The sequence below is a fragment of the Corvus brachyrhynchos genome, unplaced genomic scaffold (genome assembly GCF_000691975.1).
Source record: "Corvus brachyrhynchos isolate BGI_N302 unplaced genomic scaffold, ASM69197v1 scaffold27, whole genome shotgun sequence".
Lineage (NCBI taxonomy): Eukaryota > Metazoa > Chordata > Aves > Passeriformes > Corvidae > Corvus > Corvus brachyrhynchos.
In genome coordinates, this window is record NW_008239139.1 from 1933058 (window position 1) to 1956062 (window position 23005).

The following is a 23005-nucleotide window of genomic DNA, read 5'->3' on the forward strand; positions in this document are numbered from 1 at the left end:
GATGGCAATGACCGTGGGCAGGCCGTGGGCACTGAGGAGCAGGCGGGCGTTGTGGGAGCTGCTCTGGGTCAGGTTGAACAGGGTGTAGCAGATGGAGGCTGTGGTTTCACAGGCAATGTCCGACCCTGGCACACACTCGGGCAGTATCGACACCAAATCAGGCAGAACTTCTCTGGCTGCAAGGTGGAAGAGAGACAAGCAGTTCCATCACTGACAGGTGCAGATTTACCTGATTCCTCCCATTCTCCCCCATCAGGGTGCTGTGTGCTCCCACTACATGCTCATGGCTTCATCCCTGCCTTACAGCCCCACAATTCAGGTTAAGCTGCATCCACCCTACATTGGACAGCCTGTAATTTGCCTCATGCACAATCCATTAATACCTCATGTGCTGTTCTGACCTCACCAGGCATGTGCCAGCTGCAGGCTGCCACTTCCCTTTTAGAGATGTTTTATATTAAATTTATCTCCATTTGATATGTAGGTTCATTTTGCTTGATAAATTTAGACTCTTGCATCTACAAAACAGTTTGCCCTCTCAAATGTTGTCCTTTGGCCAAAGTTTTTCTTTAGGAATTTGACCTGAATTCACACATGCTTTCAGTCAATCAAAAAGAGCATCTTTCAATAGAAAAAACATTCACCTGAAATTCCCCCAGTTCTCTCTACCATGGGTAAAGCAAGGAAATGGCTGTGAATGTGCAAGATGAAGCACCTGCCCCCAAAGCTCTGTGTTATTCTGTGCTTCCCATGCTCTCATAAATTTTTTTTTTTTATGAAATCCCCACTACTCATCAGTTTAATGTCCTCTTTCAGGGGGATTCACCACCTGTAATTTTTAACACCATATGGATTATCCCTTTGAAATCAGCCCAATAACATGTTATTATATTTTCATTAATAGGGAATGTTCTCTAAGGATTAAACAAGACCCAGGAGACTGTTCTGCAGAATTCTGGAGGTTAATCTGCCCCATGAGCCATCTGTATACCTGTAATTTCCCCTCTGCCCCTTGGTGGGAACACAGAAAAGGACAACAAATTATATGAACACATTTTATCCTATCAGTAGGAAAAAGTCTTAAATACATAATAAATTGAAGTGAGAATATTCAGAATAGAAATGGCTTCTATTTAGAAATTAGATCCTTTAAAAAATGAACTATTTTTTCTATAGCATCTTATAGCTTCCATTCTCAAAAAAATTTACAGGAAAACTGTGTGGACTGCAAACCCCTAAAGCTTTCTGTCTGATAAAAGAGAGTATGATCTTTGCTAGAAGTAGAGATGTTCTGTGATTTCTTGCAAAGCATTACACAGCTGTGGCAGCACAGAACTCGGCACTCACCTTCCTTTACCCTATTTTGAAGCAGAAGAACTCCCTCTCCAAATCTGTAGAGGGACTTCAATTATGTATTTTTGAAAGGAACACTAATGGAAGCATCTGATGAGGAATATCCAATATAGTGAAAACTTTGTTTAGGCAAAACCCTTTAATTTAAACCCTGTACAGTGACTGCAAGTATCCAGTGAAAAATCTACTGAACTCACAGATCAGGATTTTTTTGCACATTTCTTTTTTTGAAAGCAGGAAAATTTAAGGTGAAGAGAACAGAGCAAGCTCTCAGTCTTTGCTCACCTATGTCACTTTGCAGGGAGGTGTTTCGAGACAGGTTCCTGAGCAGTGAGACTGCTGTCTTCTTCACAGCAGGGTGGCTGACGTGCAGCATAGCTCGGATGCCTGGGAGGCCGTTTGCCTTTTGAACAACAGTCCGGGCCACTGCGAATGGCATCTGTGAAAAGGCAGTTCTGTGTCATTACCATGAATGCAGAGCCTCAGGAAAAGCTGCACACAGCCAGTCCTCTGTGCCAATTTAAGCATATTTAAAAGAGTTTTAAACCAGATGAGCTGCAACAGGAAAGGAAGGTGATAGAAGGGAAGTTTCAAGCCCTCTTTCTCCCAGGTGCTCTTTACCCAGTTCCTCAGACAGATATTAGTTTCTTCCACACCAAAGTGATCTGCTGTTATATCAGAGCCCTCCTCTCCCCACAGGACTGTCTTCCATTACTTTTTTTAGTGCTTTTGGCATCTGCTCATCCCTCATTGTGTAATGAATTAGCAAATCCCACACATGGAGATGTAGACAGAGGGAGAAGAAGCAGGTCCCATATCTGCCAAGCAAGGAAGAGCTGCACTGCTGGGTATGACTCTCCCTTCAGTGTTCTCCATTGTCCTTCACCATGTCAGTAGCCAGTGACTTGTCAGTGATTACTTGAGCTCAGCTGCACTGCAGCCCTGAACTCTACGCATTCACATCAAGAACTAAGTGACAAGAAAAGGAAAAAAGCTGACTTACTGGTCCAGTGCCAGCTGTGAGGTTCTGAAGAGCTCCCAGGGATGCTTCCTGGGTGTAGTTTCTGGTACTCTTTGCTATTAAGGAGAGGTATATCCTAATCAGTGTAGAATGCCACAGCGACTCAACACCTTTGGGATTGCTCTTTTCCTCAGGTAGTGGGGTGTCCTGCTGCTTCTAAACATGTAAACAGATCAAGCCTTTAGAAACAGTGACCTTTATAACTTAATGCATCACAAGCTAAATTAGCCATTTTATAACTCTCTATGACCAGGTTATTTGCAGACTGTCAGGTTCTGAGCTCAAATAATAATGTGCAAAATTTCAGTATTTAATGATAGTGGCCAGTCCATCCAGTGGAGTATTCCTCAACTAATAAAACATTTTCTATGTCATTGTCATAAGCAGCAGCTGAACAAGAGAATTGGTGTCAAGAAAGACTATCAATAAATTTGCATTTTTGGGGCAAGGAAGTGTCACCCTACCAGATACATCAATAACAGCCTGTTAATTAGATTACAGCCTTATTCTCGAGAGGTTGCTACAAGGTATTAACCAAATAAGATGTAACTAATCATGTACTTTACCTCTTTTACTTTTCTGCTCCGTGTTCCAAAACAGCCTGGTGTTTTATCATTGCTAGAAATATTTCTTCTTTGCATATATATGCTCTGGGCATAGCTCTCAGGGAGCTCTATCTCTAGCTGGTAGGAAAGATTGTGAAGAATGCACACACAGTTCTCTGTGGCCTAAAATAACGAAAGAATAGAAATTGAAAGCTTTGGCATGTGTTGAAGGGACATGTATAGACATGGGAAGAGATCTCATTTTTGGATCTTCAGCAACTGACTGCAGAGCTTCTACTGCCTTATGGAAGAGCCAGGCTTCATGCCCATGATCCACCAGACTGCCCTTACACTGATAAATGAAACATGCCCTGGGATGTTCCTGAGCACCAAGGCCAGCGGCACACGGGGCTGCATTCGGAGTGGGGTACGTGTCTGTTGGAAACCGTCCTGGGACATTATAATTCCTGAACTGTGCCTGGGAATTGTTTGGGCGAGTGCTACTTGACACAGGCCACAAGTGTGCCAAGAAATGTCTAAGAGCTGAAGAGTAAAGATGATCATGTACACACCTCACCTTAGCATCAGCAAGAGGGAAGCTTTTTATCTTCCCCAAGGAGGAAGCATTTTTCTGTGGTAGAATGCTTTTTAAAACAAGACATTCCTTTCTGAACGTGGCTAAGGTCAGGTCTACAATTTCTGAGTGATGAGTCTAGTGGCAAATTGCTTTATTACCAGTTCCTCCTTTCTTGAAAGTCAAAAAGGAATGAGTGGTTTTAAGACAAAATGCAGCAGGGAGATATTGGCACACGTGTAATGTGCTGGATTCTCCCTGAAGCTAATGGCACTGAATACAGGGAGACGGGGAAGCTCAAGCAACTAATCCTAGAAGAGAACTATAAATGTGCAGTAATTACCACTGCACAGCACAAGTCATAGCAGGCCCACCAGAACTGCCTCACAGGCTGCAGCTAACGTAAGTGACAGCTGGTCTTCTCACCCCACTTCACCCAGCTGAAAGACAAGCCCCTGCTCCAAGAGTCTGTGTTCAGGGTTCCCCTGCACTAAGTGGTGGGAGGAAAGAGGGAAACTGGCATCTGGAGGTGTCCAGGTCCTTGTAGTTACTGGCTTAGGCTTGGGCAGCAAGCAAAAAATGTGCAGTTTTATTAAAAAAAAAAAAGCAAACTAGGAAAATTAGTTCTTTTCTAAATGATGTGAGCTCCTTAATCACACTGCCACCAAAGGGATTTAGGTTCTTCCTTTCCTAAGGGGTATGTAGCATTAAATATATAGGAGAGGAACTGGATTAGTTTTTTAAGCTTCTAGCTAGCTAGCACCCTGAGACAACCAAAAGGGCAACATCTGACTCTTCTGTGTTTCAGCATTTCTGAAAGCTGTGATTTTATCTCACTTTTTAAAAATAAAAGAGAGAAGTTTCTACCTTTCTCTCTGGTGTTCCTGAAAATGTTTTCCCAGTGCTATGTTACACTATTCTTTTAGATTGCAGGATAAAAATACTTCAAAAAGCTTCTTACTGGGATTTCACCTTTGGTGGCAGTTTTAAAAGCCCTGGAAATAAGTTTTGCAGTTACATCACAGCTGTTTCTGAACATTGACTTCTAAACAACAATAAAAAACGTTCACTCGGCAATTTCCCCTAGGAAAACACTTTTCATCTCAAAGAATACCTTGTCATTAGGCTCATGGTCTGCAATAGCTCCTTGGATATAATACACAAGAGAATCAATTAAGCCCTCGCATTCTCTCATCTTCTTCCTTCCTTCCGGGCCGGCAGAGCTCATGTTTCTGTGCAGGAAAGAATATGTTGGGGAGAAGAGATTTAGTCAAAGGTATTTTCTTGTGCTCCTCTGACAAACTTTTCCAGCTAAATCTTAAAGATACTGAAATTCAGGTTGACTGCTCCTTTTCTTCAGAGGTGTAAGACAATCTGAGCCTCTTCTAGGTAAAACTTTCACTCCAGACAAAAACAAATACTCCAGGAAACAAACTGCTCTGTTTGGATGGATAAGGTAAGACCTGGCTCAAATTTTCATCTCAAAGTTGAATTAATCCTTTTTAAGCAGTCAAAAAAAAAACCAACCCTGCGCTTTTTTTCACTATTCCATTTGTAGTTATATTTTTTAATATTTAGGATGGTGAAAATATCGGAGGAAAGATACTTGTAAAAATTTCCATGCACACAGATGTCCTTTAGAATTAATTTACTTACACCGAGCCAGTTCTTGATCCAAGATGTCCCATCAACAGACACAAGACCTGAGAGTTTTAGCAGCATCTCCACATTCTCATGCAAAGACCCACTCTTTGCCTGGCTTTCAAGTAACATTTGCTGTCTTTGTAGTAACCCAAGTACAACTTATAAATGAATTTGAAAAGTGATTTAAAAACTCTCGAAAAACCAAACACATACTGCTTGAAGCTGCTTGGCTCTAATCAAGCTACTGATTTCCAGGGAAGAAACAATATTTACAATTTTGGGGCATAATTATCTTTACAACTCAACAAAGTCTGAATTATGGAATACTGGAATTATAAATCCAGGCCTTATTATTTTGGACTCCTGCAGCTCTGCTGGCTAAAAGGCTGCATATTCCAGCGTCATTGTTTGAAATAACGTTAAATATAACCCACTCTTAGCATCCAGCAAAACACAGAGGGACATGTTCCTTTACATAGTTTCAGGTTGCTTATTTTGCACGCTTTGCCCACTAAAAATTACAATGTTTACAATTTTACTAGTGACAGATCCAGTAAGGTTTAAACTTTCCTGTGGCTTATGACTGTAAAATGAATGTAGCATTTTATACACCTTTTATACACATTTTATACACAGTGTCATTTCACTTCTACTATTTTTTTTTCCTCTGGGAAGTACACATTCAGGTTAAATACTTCAGGTTAAATACTAATGCACTGCAACTACAATTTTACTCTAGGTCGTGATGTTAACAATGCCTATGAGCTCATTTATTCTCTTGTGGAATTATATATCACAGAATCAATATTCAGATTCCACAACATGGCCTACTATAGACATCCCCTTGGAATTTAGTTTACCAATATATGTCACATTCGATGCATGTCACCCTTTCCTATGTTTATGCTGAGAGAAATGCACACAGTACAGCCCTCCTGGTGCATAGGAAAAATAGTCTCTGAGGCACAGAGACTAAAAATACTGTTAAAGATAAGTGTGGAATTTCCCTCTCCAAAGACACTTCAGCTGATGCAGTGTTTTGTTTAGCCCCAGTACCAATACTACCCCCTCCACTTGCCATGCCCCAGCCTTGCTGCCAGCATGAACAGAGTAGGGCAAAGAGCTTTTATAGCTCAGGAGGCAGAGAAGAGCCTGAATCAGGGGCACTGTCCTGCTCTGCAAGGGAAATTAATTACTGGGCTCTGTTTCATGAAGAAGCTGATGCCCATCCAGTGACAGATATCAGTGCGTGTCCGTGTGCATGCCTGTACACACATGGGTACTCCATTGTCCACCTTCCTGTTTCCTTAGCAGGACAACGTGGACTGGGAAGGGAAGAGCTCCTGCTCTCCCACTCATCCAAAGACAGCTGTAACCACCTTACTCTAAACAGGTTTAGAGAAGACCATTGCAGGGAATACCTCAGCTGGCAGTTTAAGTTTGCTAATTGCTTGAGAAATTCCAGCAGATAAAAATATTATTCGATTGGTAAAAAAATAAGTATTTCTGAGAAGTGTCACAGAAATGTAAATTTAAATATCTTTTTTTTTTGAAACAATGGAGACATTTTGCTTAGAGTATTTCAAAACTGACTTCATCTTGGCTTCCCAAGATTTGAGATTCCTGAAAATTGGAATGCCAGCCTCGGAGCTCCAGAACTGGGCTTTATTGTAGTGGAGTTCCTGGAGTCACTGAAATACTCAGTGCTTGCAGTGTGAGGAGAATGCAGTTTTAGGGAGATTGCTCCTTGTGGGGATGCTCTGCTTTAAATGACTCAGAACTTACATTTTGGCAGCACCTACCTACAAAAAAATCCCTGACATGCCATGCTCAGCTGTGGTAATCCTGGTGACATGCTCAAACTGTGCCATTTGCTGATGTGGATGCACTCTATCTGTCTGCATGCCTCATTTATCTCATCTTGCATTTGCTGCTTCTGGCCCCTCCTGCACACATTCATGGTGCTGGTGCAACTGTATCTGTAATCAAAATAGCTCTTTGCCCACAGTCCTGTGGCATGTGGGGAGGACCAGCTAATTTCCTGTTGGGAAATATTATTTTGATCCAGAGTTGTGAGGTAAATACAAAGAAATGCGACACAGTAAAACCAAGTGTGACTTTGAAAGAAACAGGATGATGGTAATAAATGTTCAATTAGCTGATAAATGGCACCAAATGAAAGGGATACTCCCTCTAAGCCAACACTGAGTCATACACTGACTGTTGGAAAAGGTTCTTGAACTGCTGTGAATGGTCTGCTTAACTGATAAGAAGAAGGATTTTGCTCCTGGGACTCATTCTGCTAAAACTGGTAATGTGAATTTAATTCAATTACCAGACAACATTCTGGGAAATTCTATTCCCTTCATGCCTTGCACAGTCCAAAAATTCACCAAGGAGGGAAAGGTATCTGGGATCTATTTAGTAACTAGAGGCGCCAAGCTTCAAGCTGCTTGTTGGAAGTAACAAAATTCCTTTCAGGAATTGGGGGAGCAGATACACTGAAGAGGAGGCAAGGGAAGATAAGAATGGATGGAAATAAACTTAAAGGAATGGGAATGCTACGCAAGAGGCCTTGGTTCAAAGACTTGTTATCATCAGTCATTTGTTTTACGTTCTCTCTTAGAAGCTGCCATTATGAGTCTGAGCTTTTCAACACACGGGCAGAGCTTTGGCTTCCCTTCTCTCCAGAGTAAATGGAAGCAGATGTTTATGCAGACTCCTGGGCTGAAGTGCAATGATATGATTTCCTCCAAATACAGCTTTCCACTGTCCTTGTGGGTCACTGTGCAATTCACAAGAAGCTCAAACGGGAGCTGGGACAGACAAAGTGCGAAAAATAATAATGAAAAAGGAAGGCTGAATTTTATTTTACTGTGTGAGGAACCAGGAGCAGAGAAGTTAGCTGACTTTCCTGGAGGTAGTTGTCTAGAAGATTTTGAAAAACTAGAATACATAGGGGCACAGGATGTGTCCTTTCAGAGCAGTTAAAAAGGAAGGCTCTGCCTTCACTCTTCCCAGTGAAGTACAACAGCTTCAGCACCTAAATTAAATGTTTTGCAGGAGAAAATGTGACACCTGTGTATAAATTCGGGAAAGTTCAGAATTGCAGAAGTTTTGGGAAAAGGTATTTCAAGATAAAAATGGAACCAGTTCACTATCAGCTTTCAAGGTGTTATAAAAACAGCCTTCCACTAAACTTTCCTTTCAGAGGGAAAGTCATGCCAGAGGTTCACCTATGTATATAAATAATATCAAAACCATGCATTCTACATGCTGGCATCTTATCCTTTCAGACTCAGAGGAGTATGGGGAAATATCTTGACGATTTTTATCCATTTGTATTGGAACTGGAGGCAGAACTTTTATGTGTAGGACTTTCAGGCCAAGAAAAAATGACTTTACCTCTGAAATTCAACAGGACTTCTCTAGAAATGTCTGTAACACTCCTCTAGATAGTTTAATACACCAGTTTTACTTGTTCAGCTTATTGTCAGGCAACCAGTGAAGACTGTTATTTGGCTTACTCTGTTCAGGCTTTTTATCATATTTTACAACTAAACGATGCTATTACTTACTCTAACTGCTTATGCAGAATTCTGGGATGTACACAGCTTCTTTTTTATCATGTTAAGTTTTGTGACCTGTGGTTTCTGCAAAGTTTTGCTTCTTGCAGGGTTTTAAGACAAAACACAGACCTAGGGAATGGGATTAACAAATCCTCCTAATGTCAGACTTCCTTATCAGTGACTGCATACACTGACACAGGCACAGAGTTTCAGGACCCCACAATACTTCTGGCAATAACTGGGGACTGGTCTGGTCATGCACTCATTCCAGTGCTTGGAATTACCTGCAATATTATCTGCTAGATGTGGCTTCACTTCTCCTGCTGCTGTTTTGTCAAAGAGCATGAAGGAAGCTTTAATTTATAATTTGGTAATGGTGTGGTGCAGTGCATGTGCCCCCACCAGATGCTAGTGTTAGGTTTGGGCTGTGGGTGTCCCTTCCAGTCAACAGTTGTATGGAAATTTTTGAAAAGAAGTTCTGGCATTCTCCTACAACTAAATGCTGTACTATGCATAATGTATTGCACTTCAAAGTACTATTTTTACCCTCTAATAGAAGCTGCAGGCTATAGACTTTATCAACATGGCCAACAAACATGTTAGCATTACAAAAGGGAAGACTAATTACAGATTTATATTCTGGCAAATAAGTATACTCTTTAAACATATTCATAAGCAACATCATTCCCTCAGTTTACACTTTTATTACTCGGAGGTGTGCCCTTCTTTTTACTTATGCAGAGATTTTTTGTTATTAATACATAAGGAAGGAATATTTCTAGTGACCTAATCTGGGAGGTAAGTCAATCTCCAGAAAAGAGATGCAAATTGATTAATCTTAAACATCTCAGCTATTTGGCCAGTACAAAGAGGTAAGCCTCATTAAAAACTATTCTCTGCTAGAAAGTATGTGGCAATCCTGCAGATCATCTTTACCTGGGAATTTTCAAGCCCTTCTTGTCCTATTTATAATTTTCAGTGTTGAAGTTCTTAAAAATGAGAAGGACTAGAATATGAGCATCATGTTTTTAAAACAGGTAATGTATCCTTAAGCACCTACATAAGGGCAGTTTTAGAGACTTTGAATTAGGGCTGGAGAGCTCACTGCAGCTCTGGAGCAGCCCCATGCACTGACTTTGTGCCCAGAGTAAGGTTAAGCCCAGAATCTACTCTCATTTGGAAGAACCCAGGTACTGTTATGCCTTATTTGTCATATAATGAGTTGTGTCAATCTGCTGAAACAAGCTCAGGAAGAGCAACACCGAGCTAAACCTGAGAATGATCTGTGCCCCCATCAGCTACCTCGTAGGGAAGAGACTGTTCCAGAGTCCAAACACCAAGAGAGGAGCAGCCAGACTGGTTTCTGCACAAATGCACTTGGGCTAATTAACATGAAAAACACAACCTCCTTCATTTCCTAGACAACACCACTAGCATTAGCTAGAGAGGTTTTATTATGGGTGGTTAATGTTTCTTTGTATTTGTTTCTGAGTCATCAGAGTAAATAAAAGTTAATTATTACGTAGAGATGGAGGTATTTAGTAGTTAGGGGGCTGACAGGAAGTCTGCAGAAAAAGGTGCATTATTGTTGAGTATTTTGTATAGCTTACAATTCATTTGTCTTCTGAAACCACACGAGTCAGATACAGAGCTGTTTGCACAGGAAAAATCAATGCCAGACACGTACAACTACTCTGCTATAGGACATGTTAGCATAGCAGGTATGTGTGAGGCAAAACTGGGCAGCTTCCCAGCCTCCAAACTTAATTCCTTGCACTCTGCTAGAAGGAGTTTAAACCTCAGGCCATGCCCTTTGCAGTCATGTATTACTCCTTAGTCAGTTCAAACTATGTCCTTCCGTGCATTTTTAAGTGTGTAAACTTACTTAACATGGAATGGCTTTGAACTCACAAAGGGCCCCCATTTTATAGACTGTTAGAGGTGTTTCTACTGAAGATGTGATTTTTATGCTTCAGCCATTTAGGGGTCTGTTCACTGAGGCCTTTGGTGTTTGTCTGCAGTAACTGCTACTATGTCTACGAGGCTATTAGCGGACTGCAGTACTAAATACACAAACTATAAATCTATTAATCCACCCCATGGCTGCAACTTGCTTGAACTTGTGCAAAAGGCTGGACTGGGCTTACTCTGGTTTAAAAAATGGCTTCTCCCTAATTTAAATCACTTTCTAATCAGTTTAGGCACAGATGATGATATGTCAAAGTAAGCATCTTTGACAGCAGCTGAAAATGGAACACTTTTATGTGCTTGTAGGTACCATGTCCCCTTTCCAAGTCATCTATTTAGACAAGACATGATTGTGGCTTTAGATGAACTCTGTGTATTTACCCAAAAATAATTGTGCAGACCTGTTTTATCATCAGTATTGCTTTGGGTAGTTGCAGAGTGCTCACCTTAGGCATCCTGTGGCATTATAGAAGATATCAGGGTCAGGTAGAACACTTGATTTTGGGTAATCTCTGTCTGGCCAGCCTGAGTAGGGGATGAGGACAGCTTCAGTCAGCGTCTGCAGGGCTTCTCTAACCAACAGGTGCTTCAGCTGGTCATTGGAGGACAGATTCCACAGCAAACCTGTAATACCCACAATAAAATCAGAGTGGCAAAAAGACTCCCTTGCACTTTGAAAGACTTAATCTCATACCCCTTGAAGTCAATGAGTGAAGAGCCTGCCTGGCACTTGATATCCTGAAGAGGAGCAGAAAGGATTGGTAAGCGTTCACCAGCCCTGATCCAGGGACGTGGAAAGAGGGCAGAAAAGGGGGCACAGTTATCCATGTGAATAAAGTAAAATCTCTACACAGTCAGCCTAATGCCCAACCAAGAAGTGCAGTTTTCCATGGCTCTGCATTGCCCATCTGCAGTGATCACCTTCTCTGTTACCAGCGCAGCACAAGCTAGGGGAAAATAAACTCACAAAAGGGATAGATGGGAGGTGCAGGGAGTGAGTTTACAGGAAATCTGCTGGAAGACAGGAGATGCCCATTACCAAGTTTCTCTAACACTTGATAGCAACATTTCTCATAAGAGGGAAAGCTGTTAACACTGGCTGGCTGCTTCTGTCCAGACATTAGTCACTAAACAAATCATTAAGTAATGCTACAAACCTTCTCTATTCACAATCTCCAAAACAAATTTCAAACATAATCTTGTAGAACTTAGCAGGTTCCATTATATTCTATTCCAACACACAACAATTCTTTTTAAAGAGCTCTTCACCTGGAAAATGACACGTATTTCTGCTTTTCACTACAAAGGCATTCATTGTTTCTCCAGCTTGCTGCTCTAAGTTTCACAGACCACCTCCTCCACACACTGGCAGAGTATTAGTGAATGTTCCTTTCATCAGCTCACAACAACAACAACAAAATGTTTCTTTTGTATCTCCTTACACTTTGAATCTAATTTCAGGTATTGTGAACAACAGTAAAATCAAAACAAAAGCCAGCCAGAAGCAGCCCATTCCTTCTTCTGGGATCAGCTCTTCAGCGTCTGAATCAGGAGATAAAAGGAAGAATGTACTTTTCTGAAGGGTAAGTAAGGCTTACAGGAAATCAGACAAGCAGTCCAAAGGGCATTGGTAAGGGAAGCAGGTTTAAGACAGAAGGGCACAAATGCAAGGAATTGCACAAGGACAGAATATACTTTTAAAAAGAACAAATGCATTTGGAATTACAGGCAGACACTTAGAATTGTCAAAAGAGAATTTGAGATATTGCTCTCACTGTAAATCTTCCAACAAAACCCCTACCTTTACCCACAGGCACTGTCTCTCTGGGCTCAGAAGGATTCTCTCAATGGTATTCTGGGTGTGGATGAATTTGCTCACATTAGAAAATGTCTTTAGGAGTAGATTCTTTCCTTGCACCTATGCTGTAATGCATAGTTTTCCCTTAGATGGTTATTTGGAAAAATGGGTTGGGTCTGCTTTTAAATTTACATTTCTTTTCATGACAGTTCTGCTTGTGCTGTAATCTTCCCCGCAGGAAAAACTTCCTTTAATTTCTTATATTAATGCTGCACAATAACAAGATCAGGAGGTTAGCTACTCCCTGGAGGCTCATCTGGCTTATCTTCAAAAGCTAACATTATTTTGGTTTTTTCATGCCACAGCCATTTTACTTTCTGTTCCTCAGTATGCTCTCCAAATACTATAAAATTCCAGTCCTGCCTTAGCTCCTGCGCTGTCTCCAAATGATGCCCTCTCCTACTAAGGAGTAACCTCACTCCTTTCCTAAGAGATTTCTAAGTAGCTTGTGTGTCAAAAAAAGGACAAAGCCTCTGTTTCCTTTGCTCTACCTGTTATCAGTGATTTTGTGGAGCTAGCAAATTCAGTCTCATTTCCTCTGTGAAGAGATCATATGAGCACAGAAATTCCATAGAAACTGGGCAGCTCTTTTCTGCACAGGGGCATTAGGCAGACTGGGTCACAGCAGCTTTCAAACCCCTGTCACCAGCACAAAGCTGCTTTGGTAGAGCAGTGGTTTAGTGCTTTTTGTGTGTTCACAGACTGTGAGGCAGTCACAGCACGTGCTGTAATCAGCATTTATCTCCACACACTTTGGCTGCTTTTGTTTTTTCACAGCACAATAGAAGGCCCACTGCATGACTGGGCTCAGTCTGTATTCCTCAGCCTAGGTCTTGAAGAAAATACAGGCCATCAAAAAATTCTTTGGGAACATTTGATAAAATATGGATTAATGTTAGGCAGGTGCTTGTCCGTATTAACATGATGGTCCTAGTAAACCAGTGACCTTAAAGATAAACTTCTAAGCCTGAGACTGACTTATCTCATGTGCACAAGTACCATACTTCTGACAGGTAATGAAGTACAGTATCAGAAAACTTCTGTCTCAGAGTTCTAACTTCCTTCTCTCCTGAAATTTCCTTATCTTTGTATACTTTTGTCAGGTGGAGTGCTTTGCTACCATGCTTCCCACACAGCAGTAGAAACAAAAAACTTCCCTCAGCTGAGCTTAGACATCTTTATTAATGAATATTGCATGCTTTCAATCCTTGGCCAGGAGTCTTTCACTAAAGTTCAATGAGGTATTATCAGTTACCAAGATGATTTTACTAATCTCTTACGGGGAAAGACATTTAGCTGAATATCATACCACACATTTGGAAGTCCCTAATTCAGGGAAGAAGTCAAAGAAGACAAGTAATATGTATGATGTGGAAAAATGGAAAGACAAATGGACTTCTGGTGCTGACTGGTGGAAGGCTAAATCTTTCACATTAACCACTTCCTGGAAGTGTTACAACACTGCAGTGAGACTGCATTCATAGCCATGATATTCCACTAGTCCTGTAGGAAGTCAAAGTCAATGCAAGAGGTGAAATTCATTCATCCAGTCTGCCCTTTGCTCTTGTAGGCTCCTTGCAGCTTTCTAGGGACCTGGAAAAGTTGTTCAAGCGACAGCAAAAAGTATGCCCTAGTGGCATTTTCACTAAGGTACCCAGTGCACTTCCTCCTGGCTGCACGTTTGGTCTTGAACAAAGAGAGAAATATTTCTCTCTCAGTGTATTTTTAAAGCCATCCTTTCTAACTGATAGGCATGAAAGCACATCATAATATTTTGCTTTACACAAGCTACACCATCCTGCTTGGCATAAATATTTTGTTGGTGTCTTCTTTGCTTTGTGAGTAAATATTCCTGTTCAGTCACAGCAGTAATTGCTGAAAGAAGATGCCCTTCACACATTGGTGAAGGGGAAGACAGTAATAGTCACAATATACATGTGAGTTATCACGCACAGTCAACATTTTTGTCAGAAATGATGAAACTTCTAGCAAGAAAAGAGCACTGGCTTTCTGGCCACTCTACCACCATTTTCACTGCTTTCCTCACTGCTCTGTAATAGCACTGAGTGTTAACACACTATACAACAAATTACTACGTGACCCAATTCTGCAACCGATGAGTGTGAAAAACTTTAAAACATTTTAATGTTGCAGAGCTATAGAACTGAGTTAAAAAAGAGCCAACAATACAAAGCTTTGTTCTCCAGCTTAGAGAGCAGAGTATTTCAAATACTTCAAAGAATGCAGAATTACAGAAGGTCTCGACATGTCTTTGCTTCAAGACAGGGCTGCTTGACAACTTCGGTATCTCTTCACACACTGCTCTCTTAAAAGATTTTGTTCCTGGTACCTTTAAAGATTGCTTGAAATAAATCCCCATTCATTTATTCATGTTTTCCATCTATAAAATGCTGCTCTTCCTTTGCATGCTAATCAGAATGGATGTGGGTCACAAGCAGTGGAATTCAAAGAGACACACTATGGACACACAGGACTGCAGGGATGAAGTGGGCATTTCTTAACTGGCTGCTGCAAAGCCAACAGGACAGCAACCACAGGTTTGCTTGTGGGGAATGCTGGACATTTTCTCCCACCATTTCTCCTGCTACACTGAAGTACAAGAAGAGGTGTAATACAGGGTTTCTGATCCAAAGGGCTTTTCCTTCAAATTTGCAATGGGCCCTGCTAATTAACAGCTCTTCCTCAAGGTCATTGGAAATAAAAGGGTGAGAACATTGGCCCTGCAAAAACAGAATCCAGAATGTCAGTCACTCCACTGATGGTGCTGTGTGATCTTTACAGTCAAATGGCTGTCCTGGAGGAATTCTCCCCAAAGGAAGCATGCTGCTGCTGTGGCAGAGCTTTCCACTTGTCACAGATCTGCAGAGACAGACCCGGGTGTAAACAGCTCAGAGTAGGACACCTCAGAGTAGGAATCTGGGGCAGTGGAGTTTGTGGGGAATAGAACAACCACTTTCTATCCATGACACATGACAGTTCTGGGTGACTCTCTTGCAACAAGGAACTTCCAGTAGGCGCTGTCAGCACAGAGTCAAAAAATGAAGGCTGAGCTGCTGTGTAAGTAGCAGGCATTAATTATGGTCCCAGGCACTCCGAGGGAGCCTGACTTTCTTTTCTGGAATATTGAGGACTTTAGGCTTCCTGCAAGCAGACTGATATAATTTCTGAAGAAGCTTTAAGAGGGGAAGCTGCAGTTCCTAATCTTTTGTTATTGACTGAAAGACTGGTCTTGAGTAAGGACCTTGGAATTTTACCCTATGGCAGTTGCTTAGAGTAGGTGACAGTGTTTTTGTATTTAGTCCCTAAACACAGGCTTAAGTAAACAACCATGTACCTCTCCCTGAAAGCTTTTGCACTGCTTAAAGCACTTCATGCTTGGCTGCAGAGAAAACACTACCTGTGATTTGCTTCTTAGTCTCTATATCCCTGGTGTGCCGGAGCAGGCGGAGCAGGAGTGGGATCCCTTTCTGCTCTGACACTTCCAGTTTGTTGTCATTGTCCTCAAACACCAAATTTCTCAGAGCACCACATGCTGCCCGCTGAATGTCCTCATTCTGAACCTCGAGGAGCTGTAAAAGTTTGGGGATACCACCAAGTGAGAAAACCTGTGAGGAAAACAAAACACACCAGAGAATAGTCAGATGATGTAAATGATAAACTCCACTCTCCCCCTGCCCCAGCAAAAGGTTTAAATAGTTATAGGAACTTCTTTCATTTGCTCCTATTTGAGAGACTTGAAGCACAGATCATTAATCATTTGGACATGACTATTGACTTCTGGGCTTTTGTATGACTAATACTTAAAATCCACAACTAGGGGAGGCAACATGTTTTCATAATTAATATCAGAGAATGAAACGAAATCTCTTCCAGCTTTGCTGCAGATTTGTTCTCTCTGACAAGACATTTAATCACTCTGCTTTTTAGCTTCCATGTTGGTGAAATGAATATTTGAGATTTAATTCTGGAACATTTATGAACAGGTTTTTTTTTTTCCTCAGCAGCTAGCCTGATGAAAAGACAGTATTCCCAATGTATGTATTGAAAGTGTATTAAAAACCAATACATTACACTTAATACTTCTTAACTGTGCCCCATAGAGAAAAAATAGTAGAAGTAAGCATCAAAATGTAGACCATGAAACATTGTAAGCCAGCTGTCTACTGAACTACCCACATTTAGCAAAGACTACTTTTCAGTGTTTAAATCTTCAGAAAATGACGTTTTGGCCCCAAATGAATGAAGGATTTAAAGGACGTTATTTTACAGCAGCTGTATGGAAACAAACAGTTTGTTGTGGTGAATGAGGAATCCCACATGAACTGTGATATGACATAAGCAAGCCTTAGCTGACTCAGGAGTGAATTTACTATGGAAAGTACCTTCCATTAATGTACAATTGCCAACGATCTCCTCCAGCATCTTAAAATGCCATATGATTTTGTGGACAAACTCACCCTTGTGCAGAATCAACAGCACATGAAAGACTCAGAAATCTGATGCACCTGTCTTAAACAGTCCAGAGTTTAATGATAAAAAGAGTTCAGTACAACTGGCAGGTGTTGGCAACACCAAGAAATGGAATGTAAGAAAGCCTTTTGTCCTTCATGGAGTAAACTCCACAGCCTGGCAGCCTCTCCTCTGATTCACCTGTACAAAAGGCACAGCTTCTTGCCCCTGCTCTGCTGATCTGATTCCCCCTGCAATCACCCTGAAAATGTCAGCAGAATAAAATACAGGAATATGTATGTTGAGGGCAGTGGCGCATGGAGCATGCTGAAAGCACATCAACCTGTTTTACTGCAGCAGATCAGCCCTTTTGACAGCAGTACTGTAGTTGTTTGGTTTTTTAAAATATTTATGCAGACTTTCTGTCAGTAATTTTAAAGCAACATAAAAGAAGTCCTATTTCAACCTAATTTGCTGAGAATTTACAACAGCTATTGACCGGTCCTTCTAAATTTTCATTAGTAGACAAAATTCACCTAAATACTGAGAGACCACAAGTTCACAAAAAAAGAAGACCCACTAGACCCACAAATTCTCAAACATCAGGGAACAAAGCATTGAAGACAAAGAATACAGGCTGAAAGGCTAAAAATGGGAAGCAAGACAATGCCAACGTGAACAAGTGTGATGGGCACCAAACAGAAAAGCCCATCATAGGATATGTGGGATAGAGAGGAAAATAGAAGGTGGCTTCAGGCTGACTGCTCCAATCTGAACACTTTTACTCAGCCACTTGTTTTTCTGGGAAGCTGCCTGAGAGTGGTCTGTGTAATAACCGACCTTCAAACACTCAATTCTGAAGCTCTGTCCCCAGTTTGAAGTTAAGGCTGCCACTAGTCCTGGTATTTTCTTCCAAAACTGATTCTGGCATACCCTAAAGCAAGTCAAAAGGACTGAGACATGTTTGGCTGTCACTGAACTGGACTGCAGGCACATGATTATGGAGGTAAGGCTGGGATTACTGAGCATACTACACACCAAAGCAGGTGTAATAAATGCTTTTTAGTTGTTAAAATAGACTTACACTTTAATGTACAGAACTGTGCAGGAGGACAGACATATTTGTGTTTAGTAGTGACATTTAAAGAAAAGGAAGAAGAGAATATTTTTCATGTACCCTTTCAAAAAACTTGTAAGAGACTTGACAAATTTTTTGCAAGAGACTTAAAAATTTGGTTAATCTGAACAATGTAGTAATGCATGTGCACAGTCCCAGCAAACCCTTAACACCGTGGCTAATGCGTGTGCTGTTTCAACACATTTGTGCAGTCCTAAAAAACCCTGAATATTGGATAAGTTTGCACCATACTCAGAGTTTTCTTTTTTGGGATATTTCTGCATGCCAGTCAAAAATGAGAGACAGGAGCAACTATATTGACAAAAAGTTCAGACTCCATGATTTATAAAGGCTGAAAGAATTAAGTTTGTTCAGCCTGAAAAAGAGCAAACTGAGTGGGTATACACTGAGTGGGTTCAAAACAACCTGCAGCAAAACACACAAAAGAATGCATTTTAGGGAAAATATCTAACATCAGGATCCTGTAAGGTTACTTGGACTGCCTTCTTTCTTTTCATGTTGGCACACAGTGCCATGAAATATAGAATCTTACTTTCTCTACCTGATTGTAACTGGCCCAAAAATAATTACTTACTTTTCTTCTGGCATCTGCTTTTTGGAAGCACTCATGCTGTATGAAAGTCACTGCAGCAAGGATCCTGGGCGTGTTCTGTGTGTTTTCACTCTTCAGGATGTTCACTGCACGCTCCAGTGTCATCTCCACTTCTGGGCTCCTTAAAAGCATACACAGAGAAATCTAGTGAAAAAAAACTGCAGAAGAAGTATCATTCTTGTAAAACCAGATTTTTTGTATTTTCCAAGTAACTCTAGCTTTTCTTAGAAATTTTTTTTCCTTTCCAGTAGCAGAAAATATCATAATAGCTTTAAGAGATACTGATGTTCTGGGGGAAGAGAAAGTCATAAACAGAAGTGCAGTTCTGGAGAAAGAAAATAATGATTTAAGTTCCAATAACAAAATGGGAATATCAGTGGATGTTTCTATCAGTGTTTCCATCCAGTGGGTGAAGGACTGGGTGTGAAAGGAAGGATGAAGAAGTGGATGAAGATCAAAAGAAGGCCATAACCATGGCAGAGTGACTATTACTGACCATGAAGATATACCTTGATGTTTTCCTCAGTAGTACTGATGATTGTTTTTTTATATTTGTCCTTATGCCTTTCATCAGTGTCTTAGTTCCCAGATTATATCTATGCAGGACTCAGTACCCCCTTTTTTTCAAATGACAGAAGTTGTTCTCATTTGAAATAGATGGGCAAAGCCCTTTTTCAGGTGGGAAAAAATAAAAATACCACTCATTAAACTGAGTAGGTAGAGAGCCTATGCTAATATTAAAAATATGTGCCACCACTTCCCTTCCAACTTCCAGAATGTTTGCTTAAATTATGATTGTGTTAGACAACCATATAAAAAAATTGAAAGAAAAATGGAAAAACCACTTTTTTTTCCCCAGTAAATGGAACATAAAACAATTAATGGCAAAATCAGGTACATTAGCTCTGGGACAGGTGGTTATGCTCTCCAGACTTTTTATTTACTTTTGGTTTCAAATGTGCTGCACCCAGATTAACAAAAAAAAAAAAGAGAGAAAAAAGTTGACAAGAATGTGAGCATTCTGTTTTTTTTTTAATCCAGATAGTTTTGTAGTAGTAGATCTGCCACTGGCCAGACAGGGATGAGAGGGCAGTCTGTGAACCACCATGAAACAAGAAGTAATTGGCAATAACTCCCTACTGCAGAGCTACCAGAATCAGAATGATTTGCTTGATAACCATCTCATTAAATGAATCTACAGTTAGAAATTTTAACTCAATTGCCTCTTATTTTAAAATGGGTACCTGGGAAATAAATTAGCTTAAGTTGAAACTTTAATTTTTTTTTCTTTAAACTAAGCAGAAATATTAAATAGGAATTAACAATGCTCAGGAAAGTAAAATATGGAAAATTAGCCAGATCATATTTCTTCTTTTTACTCCACAGTGGAACTGAAAAACAGGCTTTTCAACCTTGGGGTTTACTTAGATTTCTTAAATTAGCAAAGGTTTTGAGACCATGTTATAAATGTGCACATGTGATCATGTCAACCTGTTAGCAATAATTTTCGAGTGTTTTGACCAAATTCAGTCACCTTCTGCGAGCAGCAGACATCTCTGATGTACTAAATTGTGTCACTTCACTGACCAACAGCTGAGGAGGACTAAAACCATGCGCTTCCCAAGGTCAAGGCTGCTGCACGAACTCACCCCTCAGGGCACACAAGAGAATTTATGTGGGAACTCAACCTCAGGATGCCAAGGGTATCCCAGAGTAGTAGAATTCCATCAGGAGTCACTGCCAGGCTGAGATGGACACATGGACAGCCAGAAGCTGCATTTCTAGGTGCTGGGGGTGTAGATCTGCACTGAGACTGACAGCAGCTCACCATTCAGTTATCCCTTCATGCAGCAGGCAGAGGATTTCTCTCCTGTTGTGCGCTGCCATACTTGGACTGCTCTCCGTCGGATAAAAATAACATTCCCTAATGTTTTATCTGGCAGCAATAAAGGATGCAATACAATCTCTGACCCTCAATGGTATTCACAAAGATGCAGCACCCAAACTCTTGTCAAAACAGAATTTGATGCAATGATTCCGTTCCCACCCTCAAAGTATTTACAGGCAAACTCAATTAGCTCTGCGGCTGATTGGCACAGGAAGTGACACCAAATGGTCAGCCAGGCAAAGGTTGTTAAACAGAACAATGATCTGACAGGTTCTGACTTCACCTTAATTGCCAAAATATACCAATTTTGAGACATATACACAATGATTTTGTGATGGCTCTCAGCACATTCAGAGGTCAGATTATGCAAGCAGCCATTTCTCAGACAGCTTCAGCTTGAATCTATTCTTTCCTAAGCTCTTCATCATAAGGATGCTATTAACTGATTCTCTTCACCAGAAGATACAGGTACAGAGATACAGACATACAGGGAGAGCATCCTGTGCTGTTTTTTTCTACTTTGCTTTCATAGCATGAGCTAGTTCTTTTACAGGAAGTTTGAAAATGCTTTTATATACATTTCAAATGCTGTCCACAGCCGGTCCACTACTTCTCTTTAGCCTTACATTACTATTTTACATTCTCTTAATTCACTTGGAAAGACCTAAATTGTGACCTGCATAAAAAAAAGGTATAAATTTCTGGAAAAATCAAATTACTCCAAAAACAAGCTTATCTCCCCCCCCTTAATATCACTAAGGGAGCAACAGGTAAGGTAGCAATATGTCAGATTAATGCAACCTTAAAATAAGAGAATGAGAAATTACAAGAAAACTGAGAGTGTCTACAAACTTCTTGAACTGAGAAACCTTCCAGCAAATGCTGAACCTAAAAACTGGCACTTAAGGAATTATGCTGTCACAAAGATTTTCAATAGGTCACAAATCTTCCATCTGATTTAACATGGTCTCAATCAAGCCACTTGCACAATGATTCAAGATTGATTTTTACATCTGCAGGTATTCAAATACTTTGGTTGATGCTTGTACAGACAACCAGACTCCAGTGTCTGCATCTTCAAAAGAAAAGCCAAAATTGCTCCTACACGTAATTAAAGATAAAAATTGTTGGTTGTGGCTCAGAAATGCATACAAGAATGTGCTAAAAGTTAAGCAGGTTATTAAGTCAATGGGATACATGCTTGTAAATTGTCTTACTGAAAAACAAAGTCCTCCCAGGTACCTATTGGTACCTATTTGGTATTACTACACTCAAATCTTTAGCTGTTGTGAGCTCTCAGCTGGGTTTTTTGGACTTACTTCCTGCAAAGTCTAAATACTTAAAAGTCAACATAATTAATATCAGATCTCTTAAGTCCTGCATCACCCAGAGGTGAAAATTTCAATCCAGACCAGAAGAGACCATAGTACCATACATGCTTGTAAATATAATCATAACACACAACATGTAGCTGACAACAAAAAAATACCTGATCTGCACATAGCAGTGGTATCAGATGATGCCTTTTCTCACACAGAAACAAACTCAGAAAAAGAACAAAGATGGGTCTTCAGAAAAATGAACTTAACAGCTACACAGTTACAGGAAAAGAGCTATTTCTTAATAACACTTGTAAATTACACTATGATTAACTTAAAGAGAACTCCTAGGATCCTATTTGAATTACGAAACAAAACCAAAAACCAGAATAAACATGCAAGTAACCATCTCCTGTCTACCAAGAGGCTTTTTCTGTCCACTGAAACTTAACAGCACTGGGAACATTCAGAATTATTCTAAAATGAACAGATATTCACTCCTGAGGGGAAATTAAGAAATAATAAAATTTCTCTTTTGAAAATGAAACTGATTTTAAACAGTCTGAAATCTTCTCTGGAAAGGAATTTTTGGTGGGAGAAGTAATTTTGTGAAAAAAACCCAAGCCACCCTTTCCAGTATTTTAAACAATTTTTCTGAAGTCTGGGGTCAGATTTGGGACTTTCTGGCATGGAGCCAACAGAGTTCAAGTTTAGATAACTCCCTCAGAGCATGTAGGATCTCTTGGTAGTGAGAAGCTCTGTGGTCCTGGGATTCAGAGCAGTTTGTATTTGTTCTAGGAATGGATGGTGTTACAGAGCTAAGAGAGATTTCTGTCTGTGTTTTACCTGAAATTTATAAAAACGAAGACATGTCCTTGAAACTATGAAGGGTTTTTAACTGGAAATTGTTAATCTGCCAAAAGCTGCTCCACTGCTAGATTTCTGACCTATTCTCATGAGAACCAGTGTTGATATCGTATGGGCTCTTGTGAGCACAAAATCTGCCAACACAATTTTGTGTATTGTGACTTAGGTTGTAAATTACTCAGAGACTACTTTATCTCTC

General features: G+C 40.4%; 1 protein-coding gene across 1 annotated transcript in view; it reads right to left on the reverse strand.

Annotated features, from left to right (window-relative positions):
* PKP2 (plakophilin 2) overlaps positions 1-23005 on the reverse strand; it is a 31200-nt gene that overhangs the window by 4670 nt on the left and 3525 nt on the right. The window contains 8 exon segments of the mRNA XM_008638109.2: positions 1-176; positions 1639-1792; positions 2357-2530; positions 2941-3102; positions 4608-4725; positions 11121-11298; positions 15951-16158; positions 18715-18853. The exon segment at positions 1-176 is cut by the window's left edge and continues 1 nt beyond it. Coding sequence (XP_008636331.1) covers positions 1-176; positions 1639-1792; positions 2357-2530; positions 2941-3102; positions 4608-4725; positions 11121-11298; positions 15951-16158; positions 18715-18853 — 1309 coding nt within the window.